This window comes from Equus caballus, chromosome 6, assembly GCF_041296265.1.
Source record: "Equus caballus isolate H_3958 breed thoroughbred chromosome 6, TB-T2T, whole genome shotgun sequence".
NCBI classification, from domain to species: Eukaryota; Metazoa; Chordata; class Mammalia; order Perissodactyla; family Equidae; genus Equus; species Equus caballus.
Window position 1 is genome coordinate 20,170,399 of NC_091689.1, and position 14,381 is coordinate 20,184,779.

Here is a 14,381-nt window from a genome sequence, read left to right on the forward strand (position 1 = left end):
GGAATGTGTTATTAAAGGAAGTAGCTGGAAAAGATAAGCACAGACTGGGTTGAAAAATACAAGTAGTGGGGTTCTTCTGAGTCAGAAAAAAAGTAAGAGAATGTAAAAATACAAGAGATTCTGAAATAATGAGGAGGACAGGTAAGGGAGCACAGCCAGGTGAATCAATCTTATTCTACAACATGAGTCCAGGGCATCTGAATGTGCGGGGCGTGGCAGTGGAGTTGGAACTTGAGGCAAGTGACAAGGGTTTAAAGTCACCTATGGGGAAATTCTTTATAGAACCAACAGCAGATGAATTCAAGGATTACAGAGGCCACGAGTTAATCTTTGCTTTTACTGACACGTATGAAAAATAGCAGGCATTTGACAAAGCTTGTGGCTCTGTTTGCAGATGAAGTACAACTTGCCTTCCTGGTGTGACCGGGTCCTCTGGAAGTCCTACCCCCTGGTGCACGTGGTGTGTCAGTCCTATGGTGAGTGGCAAGGTGGGAGGTTCAACTGCCCTAAACTGAAGGGCTCCAGTCCATCCGTCCGTGAAATGGGAGAACTCCCTGCAACCCTGGTCAGGTGACCTAAGAGAATTGATGCACCCTCCCGCATCGTGGGCTGCAACATAATAAATATCCCCTGGTTTGGGAAACATTTGAATTAGGGAATACTTTTTTTTTTTTGAAAGATTGGCACCTGTGCTAACATCTGTTGCCAATCCTCTTTTTCTTCTTCTTCTCCCCAAAGCCCCCCAGTACCTAGGTGTATATTCTAGTTGTAGGTCCTTCTGGTTGTTCCGTGTGGGAGGCCGTCTCAGCATGGCCTGATGAGCGGTGCCATGTCCACGCCCAGGATCCGAACTGGCAAAACCATGGACCACCAAAGCAGAGCGCTCAAATTTAATCACTCAGCCACCGGGCCGGCCCCTATGGGACACTGTTTAAAAGAAATCCCAGTTTTCTTTTGAAAAGAACATATTAAGTTTGAACCATACGAAAGTGGTATTTTTGTAGGTCAAAAAGAGTCAAATATAGGACATTCATATGGTTCAACCTTATACGTATCGTTAAGGTTACACACACGTATTTGGGGAGATTTAAAGATAAATTAATGAAAAAGGCAGAATATGCAATATTAAAATAAATAATTATGGAAAAGTTATCAAAACAAATAATTGTTGACCCCAGAAATTTAAGATTTGCTGAAGGAATTCTTAATTGCTCCAGGGACTTCCTCTAAAGCTGCTTGTCAGTTTCCATTATCTGGAACCGCTCCGCTCTGTGTCCTTAAAAATTCACAGAGCAGAATTGCTTTGAACATTTGACTCAGAACTGTGTTATTATTTTTAAAACATTGCAAATTCCCAGACTGACATCCAAAGGAGGGCCATCCTTGTCGCCGGCATGCACCTCATGTACCAAGTCACAGGCCAGGGTCCTGTAATGGGCTGCTCAGGACCCCAGGCCTGTCCCACAGTGGCCCTCCAGCCCTGTCCAAACCCCCCGGAGAAGGGGGGCTTACTCTGTCCAATGGCCACCTTTGTGATTCCCACCCTGTCTCTGGGGGGCCGACAAACTCCCACATTTAACTCCAGCCCCGTAAAGTTGAGCTGATTTCCATTTTCTTCTGTGCGTGCTTCCTCATGTCCAGAAGGGACCCAAGCAACTCCTCTGGGATAGTTTAAGACAGGCACCCTGCACTCCCCTCGCTCCTAAGCTGTGTCTCCCAGAAGCGACTTCACTAGACAAACTTCACACAGCTTAGATGTGCGGAAAGGCAACCCACCCCGCAGCCACATCCAAGGAATTTTTCCACCTGCAAAACCCGCAGAGGCCCATATCCCACCCTTGTCCCGCAGCCTCCTCGCCTGTGTACTCCCTTCTCGCCCCTCTCCACACCGGAGCTCTCCAGGCCCCTGACCCCTCCCGGGCCTGGACGCCGCGGTCAGCCACGCCAGTCCTCTCTCAGCAGTGGCTGTTTCTCACATCCTGCAACTCCATGAGTCCTGCCAGTTCTCCTCTCTAGGAAGACTGAACTGTCTGCCTCCTCCAGCTGGCCTCTGCAGAGCTTCAGGAGAAAGTGCTGACTTAGTAGCATGACCGCTTTTTAAACCTAAATGTGACGTTCAAAATGGCTCCATAATGGAAGGTTTTAGGAAAAAGGAGGGAGATTGTTCTGGAAGTAGCGGTGAGGAGCAAGGAGGACACGCCTTCCCCTGCTCTGGGCCCACGTATGAGGGAGGGAGAGGAAACCAGAGCTCACCTGGAGCTGCAGAGTCTTCCAGAAGGGCCAGGCTTGGAACGTGAAGGGCAAGTTGAACATAAAGGGAATGCTGCTAATAATGTTTCACTGAGTGGCAGAGGCCACAGTAGAAGTGTTTAACGAGTCGGGAAGGGGTGTAGAGACAAGGAACTGGGAAAGAACAGGGAATGGATGTCCAGAGTTCAGGAAATGGGGGTTCCCATGGGGGCCTGGGTCTTCCTATGGTGATTGACAAAAACAGGATGTGTCTGTTATTTATTGCTGCGTAACCAACTACCCTAAGACTTGGTGGCTTCCAACAAGAACCATTTATTTGCTCACGATTCTCTGGGCTGAACTTGGGCAGCTCATCTCTGTTTGGGGTTGGCTGGGCACACGCAGGCCGGAGTCCACTCACATCCAGGGTTGGCTGGCTTTGGGGAGGGGCCATGAGCTGCTGTCATCCAGCAGCCTAGTCCAGGCTTCTTCCTGGTCCCCAAGGTTCCCAGCTGCAAGTCCCAGATGTAGAAGTGCTTTTTTTTTTTTTAAGTCTCTGCTTGCCTCACATTTGCTAATGTCCTTTTGGCCAAAGGAAGTTCCATGGCCAAGCCCAGACTCCCTGGGAGAGGGGGGATGCACAGGGTGTGGTTACAGGGAGGTGACCCAGGTGACAGTCACCTCCGAGGTCTCAGGGCCCAGTTAGTACAGGACTATTGCTATTACATATATCATATGTATATGTAATATTACATATTACATATATATTATATATATTGCAATACGTATCTAAAATGTTTTGAGAGTTGTTTTTTTTTTAAATTGCTTGTCAACCCTGTCACTTCTCACTGGAAGACCCCCCCCTTCCATTGCCACCACATGCTTCCAGCCCCGTTCCCCTCCTTCCATCCTCTCCTGCTCCACGCAGCACTGGACCCTCTCTGGCTCCTTCCTGCCCATGTCCAAGTGTGTTTTAGGCTGCTGTCCCTCCCACCTCTCCCCTCGTGTCTCAGAGAAGGGGAGCCCTCCTCCCTTCCTGGCTCACCTTGTCACCTGGGCCCTTAGTCCCTCCCTCTCCCCCAGTCCCGCTATCCCCACTTTCTTCCTTCTTCTTGCTCTGTCCTTTCCATCTCATTGTTGTCTTCTCTTTCATTGTTTCCATTTGTCTTTCTGACGGTCGTTAGTGAGTGAGCATTTTTTTCCCACTTATTAGCCATTATGAATTTTCTGCCATATCCTTTGGTTGGTTGAGAGGTGGCATGTTGATCTTTTTCTTGCCGATTTGTAAAAGCTTTATCGAAAAGGATATAAATCTGTTTCGTGGCCTTCTCGGTCTCCTGTGCCGTTTCTCCTTTGCCCGTTAATGTCTGGTGTATCCTGGAGTTTCATCTTTGTCTCTTTTCATCCTTCATGTCTTCCCTCTGGAGCCCAGACATCCTCACGGCTTCCGCTTCCACCTAAACTCATGACTCCAAATCTAAAGATAAGTCTCCATCCTTGTGTACCCAGCCGGACATCTGCCCCTGGCTGTATCAAAGGCACTTAGAACTCAGTATTTCTAGAACTGTGTTCTCTCTTAGCCCCTTCATATATGCTCTGCTGCCTTCCCTTCTCAACCAGGCTGTAAGCTCCTTAAGCGTGTTGTCTACACTCAGTGTCTAGACATCGTCACCTTCCACTCCTCCTGCCCCTGCAAGGCATTGTGGGATAGAGGAAGGTGCCATTTCTCTCACTGATGGGTTCAGTGACCTTAAATTCCCACCCCACTCTAGACTGTGGGCTCCTCATCAATAAAATAAAGTGCTTAGACCAGAAAAACCTCCACGGTTCACACGCCACGATCTATTTAAAAACTCACAAGTCTTAGGAAAAACTGGCACAAGCATATTTTAGTCACAGAAGAGACAACGTCATACACTTTTACTGAGCCTCTTGAGCGTGGTTGTGGAAGGCCAACTGGACGACAGGTGCAAAACCGTGAAACTTTCCCTAAGTGTAAGTTGGGTTTGCCATCCTTGGCTTGACCAGAAGAGTTTCCCCTTCCTTAATCAGAAATGCCTTCCCTCCCCTGCAGGCAGCACCAGCGACATCATGACGAGTGACCACAGCCCTGTTTTTGCCACATTTGAGGCAGGAGTCACCTCCCAGTTTGTTTCCAAGAATGGTAAGTCGTGGGTGGTGTCCATCCCTCTGTTCTCCACAAAGATGGGAGGCTGTGGGCACTCATCTTTGGTTAGAGCGGTCAGTCCTCTGTGTTAGAGGAAGGCCCATCCTTCCAGACAAGTCCTCAGTCCGTCGGTCGGGTCTCTTCACATCCAAACCACATCACGGTTTCAGTCCAGAGCATTTTCTTGCTCTCTCTGGCAAATATGACAGCTTGTTAAGCCTTGGTTTTCATACAGTCTTTAAAGTTGGGTAAATAAATGTTTTCCAAGGTGTAGTGTGTCTGCCACCAAAGATGATTCTGGGTGGGCCATGGATAAACATTTATTAGTAATGCATTTATTTTAATATGTTTTAAATTTGTCTCAGCTGTGTAAGGCAAGCAACACTGGTTTCCCATTTAGTCTTGTGATATACTTTCTTATTTAAATGCATTTATTTAAGTTCCAAAACAGAGTCTATTTAAAGAAAATATTAAGTCAATGTTAGTGCAGGTGCGTGGTAGGCGGAAATGGTAAAAATTGTGAAGATGGGCTGTGGAGGACTGAGTTTTGGGAAATGCTAGAGTAAATAATACTTAGATTTGCAGGTAATTTTTCAAATAATCCTGCTCAGCCCTGGTCGCCGGGCTACCCTCATCCCGTCACGGGCCGGGTATTCTCTGTGGCATGTCCAGCCCTGGGTCTGGGTGACTGGGCAGCCGTGTTGTCACCTTCTTTGCTCACTCCCCACTTCTGTGGTCGGCAGATAGTCCAGGCTCATTTTGGAAGGCTAAGTGGTTCCAACCTGTATTGGTTGGGAAAGTCTTTATCACTCTACGTCCTTTGCACACATGGGACGTGGTGAGGCTGAGACAGTCTTCCTGGACTCTCTTCTCCATGCTGTTGGGTCTAATGTCTGCAGCCCCAGCAGTGTGTCCTCCGCTCTCCGTGAAAGCTTTGACCCACCATCTTGTCTCCTTCCTAGCTCTAGCCACTGTGCCTTTCCAGAACCTTCCACTTCCTTTTTGGCTTCCACCCATCTCTCCTTTCCTCTGAGTTCCTGCAGCATTGATGGGATAGCCCATGCTGTCCCACTTTCGATGAAGACCATCACAGCACCCTCAGTGTTGCTTAGCTTCCTTCCCTTCCATTGGAAGTCAGCACAGAGTGCATGCTCACAAATACCAATTACCTGGGTTGAATGTTGGTTTAATGTCTCCCTGAGCAGAGCCTGGCCTAGGTGCTGTGGGGTTTGAAAAAAGAAAGGAAAGCGAAGTGAAATAAGCCAAGCAGATGAGGACGAGTACTTAGGATATCTCTTGTGTGTGGAATCTTAAAAAAAACAAAAGCTGATTTCATAGAAATAGAATAGAATGGTGGGGGAATGAGGATATGTACGTCGAAGTGGACAAGCTTTCGGTTACAGGATGAATAAGTTCTGAGGATCCGATATCAGCATGGTGATTACAGGTAATAATACGGTATTGTATACTTGAAATTTGCTGAGAGTAGTTCTTAAACCTTCTCACCATACACACAAGAAAGTCAACCATGTGAGGTGGCAGATGTGTTAATTATCTTGATATTGGTAGTCATTCCACACTGTATATATTTATCAAATCATCACATTGTACACTAATTATATTTGTCCATTATTCCTCAGTAAAGCTGGAGGGGAAAAAAAAAGGAAAGAAGGAAGGATGGGGGGCGTAGAGGAAGGGAATGTCCGTCCTTGCTCTGAAGTGGCTCAGAATTTCTATGGAAGGACAACACTTGTTCAAAGTCAGCCTGAGGACGCTTGTAAGAGCGTCATCTAAATGAATAGCGTTACAGGCAAGTTAACTGAGCGTGAATGAGAGTGAGGAGTGGAGGTAACTATGTCTGGGAAGGAAGAGCGGGTGTCCCTCCCTACCTGAACTCAGAAACGGAACAGACTTGGGTACCGAGCGGCTGAGCCATCACACGAGCTCTCTGTGCCGGAACAAACGGGGAGACCGAGGTAGTGAGGTCAAGGGCGTTCACGCTGCTTTAGTAGCAAAGCTGAGGGCAGGGCTCTTCACTCCTTGCTCCTCCCGCTCTGCTCTGCACCAGCTTGTGATTCGTCAGAGGCTCTTCCTTCGTCGAGGGGCTCACTGTGGGTGGTGGGATGTCAGGGAAAGTTCCCCCACCTGGACTGTCACCTTCCCTGGACCCTCAGGAGGAGCTCGGTGCTGGGGGGCTGGTTTGCAACGCTCCATCTCCAGGCACGTTGTGGGACCGAATCTCTGTTCTCACCCATTCCAGGCCCCGGGACTGTCGACAGCCAAGGGCAGATCGAGTTTCTCCGATGCTACGCCACACTGAAGACCAAGTCGCAGACCAAATTCTACCTAGAGTTGCACTCGAGCTGCTTGGAGAGTGAGTGGCCAGCTGTGGGACTGCCTTTAGGTTGGGGCAGGCACATCTTCTCATAAATGCTTTTTCGTTGATGGCTTTGCCCATTTCTCTCTCTGGGAAGGACTCAACGGATGGGCCACAAGGGGGGTCAGAGACGTGGGTGGAGAGGACAGGGGACAGCCAGTTCCTGTGGGGGGTCCCCCAGTGGCCTGCAATGCTGCTGCTCTAGCCGAGGGACAGAACAGTCACTGATGCAGCGCCCCTCAGCTCCTTCTAGGCGACTGGACAGCTGGATGCTCTCCCTGCCCCCAAGGCCGAGTGGAGGCCCGTGCCGGGGCCTGAGCAGCTTCCGGCAGCCGTCCCTTCTTCCCAAGGCCCTCTTTTTCTTTCATCCCAGGCATCTTTCCCAGTTGATCTGGAGCATCCGATGAGGCCCGTGCCGGGGCCTGAGCAGCTTCCGGCAGCCGTCCCTTCTTCCCAAGGCCCTCTTTTTCTTTCATCCCAGGCATCTTTCCCAGTTGATCTGGAGCATCCGAAAGCAGGCTAGAGATGATGGCTTCTCTCGGCCAGCAACAGTTAGCACAAACTCAGAAACACCTTTTCTGGGTGACATTTCTAGGCATATTGTCTAAAGCTGTTACACGGTGAGAAGATCCATGTGGTTTCTAGCTCCGCTGAGGTGGTCTGGATACTGAGGGTAGGGGGTGCAGAATCAACCCCACGAGACGAGGCATTTTGTGGCGGGATGATGGATGCTTCCAGAAATCAGGAAGAGGCATGCCACCAACTCAACCCCGGGCTCAGTCCTGGTGGCAGACCCGCCTTCTCCGTGAAGTCCCTAGGTCCCAGTTCACCGAGCAGGGGCACAGCTCTTCCAAAAATGATGAGGATTTTATGCGGGTGTTTTTAATAAACTGTCGAGACATTTGCATCCATTTCTATGGAAACAGCATATTAGGCAGCTTAAATTAGCATTTCAAAAAGCTGCTATCTTGAGTGGCGTGGGACGAGCTGTCATGTTTCCCAGTCTCCTTGCCTCTGAGGTGATGATTTCTTTGTTGCCTGGTTTGTTGCAAAGAGGAGCCAAAAAGGAGGGGAATCACTTTGATTCTCCTAAAAATAATTAAACCGTGTTGGCAAATGACCATCCCCTGCACCAAAACAGAATCCCCAACCAGCCTGACTCCTAAGGATGCTGAGGCCCCTACAGACACAAGAGGAGGGAGAGCATCGTCGCTGGTCCGGGTGGAACAACCCAAGGAGACTTTTCTGTCTGGTTCCTGTTCTGTTTTCTGAAAGCCAGCCTTCTTGTCCTCCAACAGGCTTTGTCAAGAGTCAAGAAGGAGAAAATGAAGAAGGAAGTGAAGGGGAGTTGGTGGTGAAGTTTGGAGAGACCCTTCCAAAGGTAATTCAAGAGCAGGACGTCCCCAGGGAGAATTTCGCAATCACCAGGGCAGCGGTGCTGGCCAGTGGCAGAGCTCCAGCCAGGCCTGGCCAGAGGGAGCAGGAATCCCATTGGCCAAATGCAGAAGAGGCCACCTCTGACCTCGTGCCGACACCTAGGGCGAGCTCTCTTTCGAGGCGGTTTAAGACACACTCTTCAGCAGTCATTACAGCTGGGCCTGTGCCTTGCGGCCCCAAGATTCCTAAATGGATTTCAGTTCCCCTAACGGATCATAGAAAGGATCTAGAGATCTCCTCAGTTAACCATGTGACTTTGCAAAGAGGGAAACTGAGGCAGATCCCAGAGAGGTTTGTTACCATCACACAGCTGCAGTGCCAGACTCAGCACCCATGTCCAAGGCCCAGATTCCCCTGTGATCCTCCTTTGCCTGTTCAGCCCAGGCTCAGAGGATCAAGCAAAGTTGTGAGGAGTCCAGTGGCTCCTACTCAAATGCCGTGAACGCAGAAAGAACTTGACGTGTCTGTGGCCCCGCATTGAAAACATGTAGGCAAACCTTAGGAGGAACACATCCGTCTTTATTGCAGAAAAAATGGTTTCCTACCTGGAACTCACAAATGCTTCTGTGATGTTAAATTGACAGTGGACACTTTCAAAGTTCATCCTGGGTACACCGTGGAGTAGGACCTTGTTTCTTTGTTACATAATGATGGAGGGTATGCAGAGGGGGAGTCCAGGGCTGGGCAGATCTGTCGCACGGGGCGGGGGTCTCGGGGGCTCTCCTGGAAGATTCTCTCGAAGGTGATGCCCAAGCTGAGTTTTAAAGGGTGGCTTCTACAGGTGGAGGGACCTGTTCTCTCCTCAGGCTGGGGTGGACAGGCTGGTTTCAGGCGGCTGGGCCACCATGCTGGCATAATTGTTGATTGGGGCCAACTCTTGGGCCATACAAGAAGGCCGTATCATCTCAGAAGCAGCTGCCTGAAGACGAGCATCTCCTAATTCGGGTACAGTTCTGATTGGTCCTCCGTGAGGCTCGAGCGTAGCTGTCAGAAGTCCCCGTCTTGGGGTTATTTTTAGGGATCTGAGTCCTGGCGGCTCTGGAGTCTAAGGTGACATCTGCCTTACCTCCCCATGCCCTTGCTCCTCCTCTCCCATGCAGCACCCAACCGGCTTATTTCCTCCTTCAGTCAAGTAGGGAAATATACCAGCATCCCAGTGTCCACACAGGGCCACCCTTGGCCCAGTCCAGGGACCCCTAGGGCATCCTTGTCCCCACCTCCTAAATGCTACAAAGTCCCGCTCCTCCTCTTGCCTCTGTCCCCTCCTCTCCACCCCACTGCCCCCTTCTGGGGGTCTCCAAGCCCTCCTGTCTTCTTGCTGAGGCATCCTGAAGCCTGACGGATCTTTCTGGAATGCCCCTCTGATACTGGCATCCCCCTCTTTATCCGGTCAACTCACTGGTACCACATGGGACAAGCCCAAGCTCCTCAGCTCGGCTCCCAGCCCCCTCCTCACTCTCCAGCCTCATCTGCTCACACAGCACCTCAGGGGGGCCTTCACTCCCTCCTGCTCCCTGAGCCTGCGCCCTGCCTCTGTCATGTATGGCCTCCTCTCTCTTCACCCTCTAAAACCCCACCGAGGCGCCCAGACAGAAGCGCCCTCCCCTCCACCTCCCACCCCCACCATGGTGACTCTGTCCCCCACAGACAGCCTTGTTCAGAGGTCTGCCATTCTGTTCCCACTGCTGCCCAGGAGAGCTGGGTCTTCCCGCATCCACAGTACCCCAGCCCTGGGTCTAACTTCCAGCCAGCCGTCCCTACAAGTCAGTGAACCGAGTGGTTGGTGGCCCTGAAAGCCTGGAATGCCCCAAAGCGCCCACTGTGATTTTCATTCATTTGTTCTGGAACTTTCCAAATGGAGATAGAGTCGACCCTGTTAGTCAATATGGTGCCCAGAGGCCTGCACAAGGGGTCTCTCAGTATTTGCGGGTGGGAAGGAAGAGGCCAGCCTGGAACAGCGTAGGACCCTTTTAGGAGGCCCCTCTGTGTTGGAGTCAGCGTGAGGAACAGCCTGAAGTTGTGGAAAAGTCACCAATGTAGCCAGCACTAGGAGCTTGTGCACACGTACAGCTCCTCCCTGTGCTTGGGGACCCGGCCCCACGCTGGTGAGGTTTGGGTTCCCCCAGTGTGCAAAGCCCGACATAAACATGCCCCTAGCCAGAGCAGCAGGAAGTCGGGGACAGGCTGGAATTCTGGATCTGTCCTGTCAGGATGCTCCAGGCCAACCTGGGGGGCTCTGCTGTGGGTGGACACGGAGGCCCCCTCCTGGCCAGATGGAGGGCAGGCCTGCGGTGCCACCTCTGATGCAGCCGTGGTCCTTGGAACGGCCGAGGAGGGGACTGCTCTCTGCTCGAGGAAGCAAGGGGAGGGGAGTGGGGTGCATTCAGACCTGGCTCCTGGTCCCATTACCATTTGCTAATTGGCCTGGCCCCCTCCCCACGATCCTGGGGTTTGCCAAGGAGGGGAAGGAAGAGAAGGGAGGCGATGGAGCGAGGATCAGGCCCTCTCCCTGGGGCCTGGGGTGCAGTGTGACGGGGAGACAGGAAAGGAAGTTAACCCATCTTGCTGGATAGTGTGGACCTATGGGTTCCTTCCCGCTCTCGGGGGCAGGAAAAGCAGAGATTCGAATCTGTTTAATAAGAATATCTACAGTCCTCTTTTCTCAAGCATTCCCCTCATCTGGGCCAGCAACCCTCCCCCACCGGTCCCCACCTGTCGACTCTCATGCTGTGCCCGTCTCTCTGCAGCTGAAGCCCATTATCTCCGACCCCGAGTACCTGCTGGACCAGCACATCCTGATCAGCATTAAGTCTTCCGACAGCGACGAATCCTACGGTAAGACCACAGGACAGCGGCTGCAGGTGCCCCACCTGCTGTTGGCCGGTGGCCTCTGACGTGAGGGTGGTGGTGGCATCTCCTTCACACAAAGTCCGCCTGCCACTCCTTTCCCCATCCCAGGGCTGGTGGTGCGACAATTGCCGGTCAGTCATCCTTCCCTCCCCAGCGGGCTTCTGGGAGTCACACCAGCAGCCACTCACCTCCTGTTCGTTGAGCCTTTCCTGTGTCAGGTTCTGGGCCACGGGCTCTGCAGGTCTGATTGAATTTAATCCCGACAAGACCTTATGAAGCAGATACTGTTCTCCCAATTTAGTAGATGAGTAAACTGAGTCTCAGAGAAGTTAAGGGACATTCCCAAGTCATACAAGTACTAATTGGCTGGGCCCTCATTTGAACCCAGGTCTGCCCAGCATGGCTCAGTGCCCAGACTAGGCAGGCTTGTGGCAGCCTGTGGCCCCACCAACTGTCCTACTAGAGAGACACCGTTTTCTGTAACGTCTTCTTCAGCCTGCCTGTGGCTCCAGCCCAGTGTCAGGTTGAGCCTTATGCTTGGTACATTCTGTGTGGCTAGAGCATGGAGTGAGAGGGCCAAGCGGCCAGAGAGAGGCTGGAGGCAGGAGCCAGATCAGGCAGCTCCCTATGAGCCAGGCTAGGGGTAAATGCTACTTTATCCTGGGGGCAGTCGGGAAGGGAGCCACTGAAGATCAAGGAAGACAGTGAGATGATCAGCTTTGAATGTGTGTTTGCAACGATCGAGATAAGAGATGAGGGAGCCAGAATGAAGGTAGTGACAGTAAAAATGGAGAGGCAGGATAAAACAGAGAGGAATTGAGAAGGGAAATTGTTAGACCATGGGAATTGTGGAACAAGGGGAGTCGAGGATGGCCCCACGCTCTTGGTTTCTGTAGCAGGGTTAATGTTTCCGTTTCCTGAACCCGGTCAGCTGTGGTGGAGCAGGCAAAGGAGATTAAGAAGGCGCGGCCGGAGAAGTGGGAGGAGAGCAAAGGGCTGTGGTGCTGGGGACGTTGTCAGAGTTGGTTCGAGAAGAGGGCATGGTTATGATAGCAAACGTGGCCGAGAGAGCCAACAAAATAAAGACCAAATAGTGTCCTTTAGACCCAGTGGCTCAGGGACCACGTGTGGACTTGGTGAGAGCAATGTTCACAGGCAGGTAGGGAGTGAATGGGGGTGAGGAGGCAGAGGCCGTGAGGCAGATGAGCATGCGAACCTGGCTCCAGGGAGGGTGTTCGTTTTCCTGGGAGGGATTTGAAGGTGGTGCTTAATGCCGATTGGTGGAAGCCAGGACACAGAAAGAGGCTGTAGATGTCAAGGGTCGCCGTGTGCGTGGGTCCACACTGTGCAGACTCCACCAAAATCCCTGGGGTGTACGTACGTTCATTGCAGAGGTGAGGACTTAAGGGGACTTGCCCAGGGTCACACAGCCACTGAGTGACTTGACAAGCTACTGTGTGACCTTGGACTTGAACCCAGGCAGCCCAGCTCCAGAACGATGTTCTTCAACCCACTCCCAGTGCAGCACTGGAAAGAGGGTCCCTGAGCCAGGGCGGGGGCAGGCAGAGCCAGAGCGGTGTGCTGGCCCTGGATCGGGATCTCCTGTCCCTCGTGACGGGACAGAGAGAAAGGATCCATGTTGGTGCCAGAATGTTTGATGGTTCAGTGGCAGGACACAGGAACACAGGTCTTAATGATTCCACTTTCTTCTTCAAATACCGTATTCCTCCTTTATTTCTTCCTCTTGATATTCATGCTCACAAACAGCATGTGATAGTAATAACAAAGAATAAAAGTCAACTGACAGTCTCATTCCCACTCCAGAGTCATTTTTATTTTGGTTTCCAATTTCCATCCTCATCATAGACATACATAGATTTCTATATTTATAATCATCACAAAGATACCATGTTATATTCTGCTCTCCTCACTTATTATTAGATAATGCACATTTTCCATGATCCTCCTACACAGACTTCATGGTTGTTGCTTTTTATGGCTTCATAATATTCCACGGATTTCCCGTATCCTCATTTTCAAAAGTATTCCTTATTACTATTATGGAGGCTCTGCCAGTTATTTCTGTTAATGTTATCAATAACGCTGAGATTGATCTCTTTTGTGAACATCTTTTATTTTCCTTCAGCCACATTTTTTTTTCTTTTGGATCATCTCTTTAGGAAAAGTCGCCGTGTTTGCTGGATCAAAGCGTATAAATATATTCGGGATTCTTGGCACTTGTTATCAAACTGATCACTGTCAAGGGTCTGTGTCGCCAGGTTGATGCCACCCTGTCCAAGTGTACAGGTTTCCCAGGTCCTTACTGGCACTGGGTGTTCTTTTTCTCCTATTTCGTGCCAGTTTCACGTCTGTGAGAGAGTTGCCGAGCGCTGCCTTAATTTGCATCTTTGATGGCTGGGAAGCTGCACTAGTTTCCATTTATTGAAATGAACCAGCTACAGTTCTTTTGTGCCCAACGTCTGTTTGGGTTCTCTGCCCATTTATCTGCAGGGGATTTGATTTTGAAGAGTTTGAGGACTATTCCCCCACTGCAGGGAATGTTCTCTCTCCAATCCCCTTTTCATTTTCGCTTTTTCCTCTGGGCAGAAGTTTTAAACTTTTACATCCTCTTATCTGTCAGTCTTGTTTTGTCCTTTCTTACATTGCTCAGACCTTGGAAAGCTATTATTCCCTCCAGCAGTCAGATTAATATTTCATTCCGTTTTTCTGCTGGATTTTGTACGATTTAATTCTTTTTATATTGACTAACCCACGTGGAGCTGGTTTTTGCCGCAAGGTTTGAGATGTTTTCCCCAAATTGTTGAGAAAATCTAAAAGGTTTATTTGATAATCCCTGCCTTGGCCGTTGTTTCGAAGGATCGTCTTTGGGTGGTGGGGCTAAATCTCCAGCCGAATGTGCAGTTTCTCCTGTGAAATGGCCGGGTCTTGACGTGACTGTGTCCCCCCACCTCCCTAGGCGAGGGCTGCATTGCTCTCCGATTAGAGGCCACGGAGACGCTGCTGCCCATCCACACGCCTCTCACCCACCACGGAGAGATGATGGGTCACTTCCGGGGCCAGATTAAGCTGCAGACCTCACAAGGCAAGATGAGGGAGAAGCTCTATGGTAAGTGGGCACCACCCCCACCCTGCTCCCCATCTATGATGCTGGGTTAGGGACAGGAGTGAAGTTCCTCTTGGCAAAGCCGCGGAATAGTCTCTCTGCCATGGCCTCAGAACAGAAACCCAGTATCAGAAGGGATCCCAAGAGACAGTCTGGCCCAACCCTTCACTGTCTCATGAATTTCCTTACTGGGGCTG

The 14,381-nt window shown here is 50.7% G+C and overlaps 1 protein-coding gene across 1 annotated transcript in view; it reads left to right on the plus strand.

Moving 5' to 3' along the window:
* Positions 1 to 14,381, plus strand: part of INPP5D (inositol polyphosphate-5-phosphatase D) — a 123,203-nt gene that overhangs the window by 98,093 nt on the left and 10,729 nt on the right. Inside the window, exons 18-23 of the mRNA XM_001495662.5 lie at positions 395 to 476; positions 4,304 to 4,393; positions 6,657 to 6,770; positions 8,072 to 8,154; positions 10,958 to 11,045; positions 14,038 to 14,187. Coding sequence (XP_001495712.2) covers positions 395 to 476; positions 4,304 to 4,393; positions 6,657 to 6,770; positions 8,072 to 8,154; positions 10,958 to 11,045; positions 14,038 to 14,187 — 607 coding nt within the window. The remainder of the gene's footprint in view (positions 1 to 394; positions 477 to 4,303; positions 4,394 to 6,656; positions 6,771 to 8,071; positions 8,155 to 10,957; positions 11,046 to 14,037; positions 14,188 to 14,381) is intronic.